This window comes from Notolepis coatsorum (genome assembly GCF_963971535.1).
Source record: "Notolepis coatsorum genome assembly, chromosome: 19".
Taxonomy (NCBI): domain Eukaryota; kingdom Metazoa; phylum Chordata; class Actinopteri; order Aulopiformes; family Paralepididae; genus Notolepis; species Notolepis coatsorum.
The window spans coordinates 26,071,745-26,076,744 of NC_140183.1; the positions used below are offsets into that span (position 1 = coordinate 26,071,745).

The 5,000-nt window shown below is 37.9% G+C and overlaps 1 protein-coding gene across 1 annotated transcript in view; it reads left to right on the top strand.

The window, feature by feature from the left end:
* Nucleotides 1–5,000, top strand: part of LOC311246428 (neural-cadherin) — a gene marked incomplete at its 3' end in the record, with an annotated part of 215,198 nt that overhangs the window by 69,059 nt on the left and 141,139 nt on the right. The window contains 1 exon segment of the mRNA XM_084336584.1: nt 2,879–3,128. Coding sequence (XP_084192710.1) covers nt 2,879–3,128 — 250 coding nt within the window.

A 5,000-nucleotide genomic window follows, 5' to 3' on the forward strand; every position in this document is an offset into this window, starting at 1 on the left:
TCTCTTTTTTGTCTTGTTTATTCAGCAGGGAGATGAAACTGCTACGCCTACTAAAAGCACACAAACAGTGCCAGTGGATGCACAGCAGATAACTGAGCCATATCAGCCCAATCCAAAAGAAATACCAGTTAAGAAACTGGCAAACAAAACTCTACGTTTTCCAAGAGAAATGGTTTAAAGAATTTTCTTGGATTCACTACAGTCATACTGTGAGTGGAGTCCTGTGCTTTTATTGTGCAAAAGCATTTCAACGTGAGAAGTCTACCCTGGCGAAATACACTGAGCCAGCATTTGTTTCTGCTGGATTCAGAAATTGGAGAAAGGCTGTGCAGAAATGTACAGATCAGCATTTATGATCAGGTGGAGGTCTTTGTGAGGCTGTTGCTGGTTGTTCCCACATCCTCTGCTGAAGCTGAGAGGAGTTTCAGCGGACTCCGGAGGTTGAAGACCTGGCTTCGCAACTCCATGAAGCAGAAACGGTTGAACAGTGTGGCAGTTTGTCATATACATCAAGAAAGGGTTGATGCCTTTGACATGAGAAAACTCTGTGAGGAATTCATCTCTGCCCATGATCGGAGACAACATGTGTGTGGAAGCATTGGATGAGTTTAAATGTCAAAATGTCACTTTAAATAATGGAAAAGTCACTTTAAAGGAATGAGGTATATAAAAAGTAGAGGTGGGCATAGATTAATTTTTTTAATCTAGATTAATCTATCTGCAATCCTGGATTTAATCTAGATTAATCTAGATTAAAATGGCTCAAAAAAAAAGAAAACCTGCCGAAGGCATTCAAAATATGTGTGTTCTACCCAAATAATGACCAGAAGTAAGTCCTTACTTTTTCTTTCCTCCTTATGTTTCTCAGGCCAGGTGGCCCATTACACCATGAGCCCATCTCTCGTTTCCAAAATGCATTACAGACTGTTTGAAAAAGCTGTTTTGCTATGATAATTGGAAATATCAAAATAATGTTCAATAAGATGTACTTGTGTTTAATAAGTTGTTTTATTCAGAAGTTAACAAAAATAAATAATATTACCAGTACAGTACAGTATCTAGCACTCTCAGGAGCAAAACAGAAAGAATCATTTCAAACTTGAACTATGTGACATGGCTTGAATCAACTGCTCCAGTGGAGTTGCTCAGTGGCCAATGGTGTCAACTGTGGTTGTACTGGGCAGCTCCCAGGTGTGAATGTGAAGCAGGGCATTCCTGAAAAAGAGCATCTGTGCTCAGCGAACCTACCCTGGGTAAATAAAGGTAAAAAAAAAAAAAAAATTTCTTTTTTCTTTTTTTAGATTAATGCGTTAATTATATTATCGCGCGATACTAGTATAGTGTTAACGCAGCACGTTAACGCCGTTAACGGCCCAGCTTTAATAAAAAGTCACTTCAAGGAAAGAACAGATGTGGCTCTTGTATAATATAGTTTGGATACATTAAGTATAATAATGACGGAGTTATAATTGTATATTGTATAGTCTACATAGGAACCAGTGCCCTCTCACGTATTTTATTATTGTATTATTGCACAATCGATGCAGGCATGCCCATAAGAGTTCGAGTTTTATATGTGTGTGTTATATAACTTAATGTACCAGTGCATAAGAGTTTGATTTATATTAACGTTTTGTACCTGTAATAAAATTTGATTAAAAGTGATTGGTGTCTGTGAAATATCTGTCTATGACCTCGTTGTATTTAAAAGCCTCTAGACTGTTGTTTTATACATACAGTATGTTGTCTACTTGACCCTCAAAGTGCACCAGATTGATGCATTTAAAATTCTAAATGTTCAACATTTTCGCCGGACCACGGCCATTAAAACACAGTGCAACTAGGTATGAAATCACCAACGCACCACTGACCACGCCCCCAAATGTGTCCCCTCCACCATTGAAAACAAAATTACGCCCTTGTTTATTAGCTATTCATATTGAAAAACAAAAACGTTGATCAAAGTATACAAATCACAAATATATATAAGTATAATATAAATAATACATGAATCAAAACACAATGAGATCAAATCAAGATCTTGCAAACAGAAGAATTTACTAAGTACTTCTGTTTTACTCATTGTCTCTCAGCTGTGTTAACTGCTTTGCCCTCACCCAGCACTGTCAATGTATTTTCTTCATCTATAAATCATGAAAGATCTGGGTTTTAATAATGAATAACTAGTTTGTTATTCTTCTTTCGTGTAACGTCAGAGGTCCAACTCCGTATCTTGTAGCCATGCCCTTAACTCTGGTCCCACATCAAAGAGGCTGGCTTCCGAGGGTGGTTTGTATAGGGGGCAGATGGTATATTAAGTATTGTGAAGAACTCTCTCCTCATGAATTCTCATTATCCTCTCTTCATTCGAGTGACGTTTTTGTCTTTGGTGTAAAATAATCGTATTATTTATATTACATCGTATTACTATAATTTCCTATTGACGCCTTGGCACAAATTATATCCTCCAGTTCCACTGTCTTTAGGCGCCACCTCGTTTGAGATCAGTGCTCTGACGCTGCACTGAAAGATGCTCTACCCTACGGGAGAGGAACAGATTGGTGTTTCGATGTTTAACGTTACTGTACTTCAAGATGAACTCAATTAAAGGGGGAAAAGGGGTTAAAGGGGAACACCACCCAAGTTAAGAATTCCAGTATGTTGTCCAGTATGTTATATTATGTGCTACTCTCTCCCAAAGCCAGAAACCACAGAAGTAAGACTCAAACTTACCATATCATTTAATATGACTTTTACCCTGGCTGTCCTATGGTTAATTATTATACGGTAAAACAGAAAATACCACCATATTGTACACCATGGTAAAACAGAAAATACCACCATATTGTCCTCTCCTCTCTCTCCTCCTCTCCTCTAGTCCTGGCGAGGGACTGTGATACCGGTGTGAACTCGGAGCTCACCTACTTCATCCACAGCCTTGACTTCGACATCACTTCCAGGGGTGTGGTCAGCCCCAGCCAGCAGCTGGACTACGAGCGGCCCAATCACATGTATGAGTTTGTGGTGGTTGCCGTGGATGCAGGGACCCCTCCCCGCACAGGCACCGCCTCCATCCGCATCCGCATGGCCAATAGCAACGACGAGGCGCCTGTCTTCTCTCAGACCCTGTAAGTTATATCTATCTATCTATCTATCTATCTATCTATCTATCTATCTATCTATCTATCTATCTATCTATCTATCTATCTATCTATCTATCTATCTATCTATCTATCTATCTATCTATCTATCTATCTATCTATCTATCTATCTATCTATCTATCTATCTATCTATCTATCTATCTATCTATCTATCTATCTATCTATCTATCTGTCAATCTATCTATCTATCTATCTATCTATCTATCTATCTATCTATCTATCTATCTATCTATCTATCTATCTATCTATCTATCTGTCTATCTATCTATCTATCTGTCAATCAATCTATCTATCTGTCAATCTATCTATCTGTCAATCAATCTATCTATCTGTCAATCTATCTATCTATCTATCTATCTATCTATCTATCTATCTATCTATCTATCTATCTATCTATCTATCTATCTATCTATCTATCTATCTATCTACTTTATATATATATATATATATATATATATATATATATATATATATATATATATATATATATATATATATATATATATATATATATATATATATATATATATATATATATATATATATATATATATATATATATACTGTATCTATCTATCTATCTATCTGTCCATCCGTCCGTCTGTTCATCCGTCTTGTCTATCTCTATATATATGTAGTCATCATTCAGTGTAGGGGAGAACGGGGATGGTTGTCACACTTTTTACTCTAGTGTGAATTGCTCATCAGATGTAAACAAGACAAACGTCTTTCTCTGGTCTGCATCCCCTTAACAATTGTGTGTATTGATCCGTACTGTACTGTTAAATAAAGTTTTTATTCATTCATTCATTCATTCATTCATTCATTCATTCATTCATTCATCAAAACATCTTTCAATAGGCATTCCTACATTAAATTGAAGCTTAAGATGTTGGCTTGAAATGTGTATCCCTCTCATTTTCCAACGTATTGTAACAAAGAGGAAATTACCTATCAAAGACACTGACACATTGTGACAACCAACCCCATCACAGGGATGGTTGTCACACACTATGGGGTTGGTTGTCACTATGTGTTTTAATGGGAAAATCTTAAAAAGAAGGCAAGAAGGAAGAACTAAATTTGAAAGTTGAGTTGCATTGACAAGTTGACAAATACATAACTTAATGCATCTTAACATGAACATAAACAGAAAAGACATCTTTAGGCCATCCTATATAACAAATAAGAACGAAATAAATAGGCCTAACAATAATAGCCAACACAACTAGGCTACACTCATTCACTATCTGAGTTAGAGTGATGGCAAATGTAGGGTCTGGGCACTCCAACTAAGCAGAGAGCTTGTGTGCCCACTGGTTGCACATCCAACACTTCTCCCATACCTCCCCTGAACGGCTGTTGGAGAACGTTTCCATACAAACCAAACAAAAACAATCATCTTCATCTGATGAAGACTCCTCATGTCTCTTTCTTTTCTGTTTCTTCTTCTTGCTGGCTGCCTTTTACAGCTGGGGTGGACTACACTGGGATGTACTAGCCTTGGCAGGTGGTCTAGGCTGGGATGTACTGGGCTTGGCAGGTGGTCTAGGCTGGGATGTACTAGGCTTGGCAGATGGTCTAGGCTGGTATGTACTAGGCTTGGTAGGTGGTCTAGGCTGGGATGTACTAGGTTTGGTAGGTGGGCTGGGGTGCATTGGGCTCTGCTCGGTCTGTCCTCAGCTCATCCATCACCTCCAAGTTGGTGAAGAAACGGTTCATGTGCTCATTAAAAGCATTGTCATGTGCTTGTCACATGTGACAACCAACCCCAAAGAAAATGTGACGACCAACCCCAACTGGAATGTCTTGCTAGTATCAAGGCTAACAACCATCAA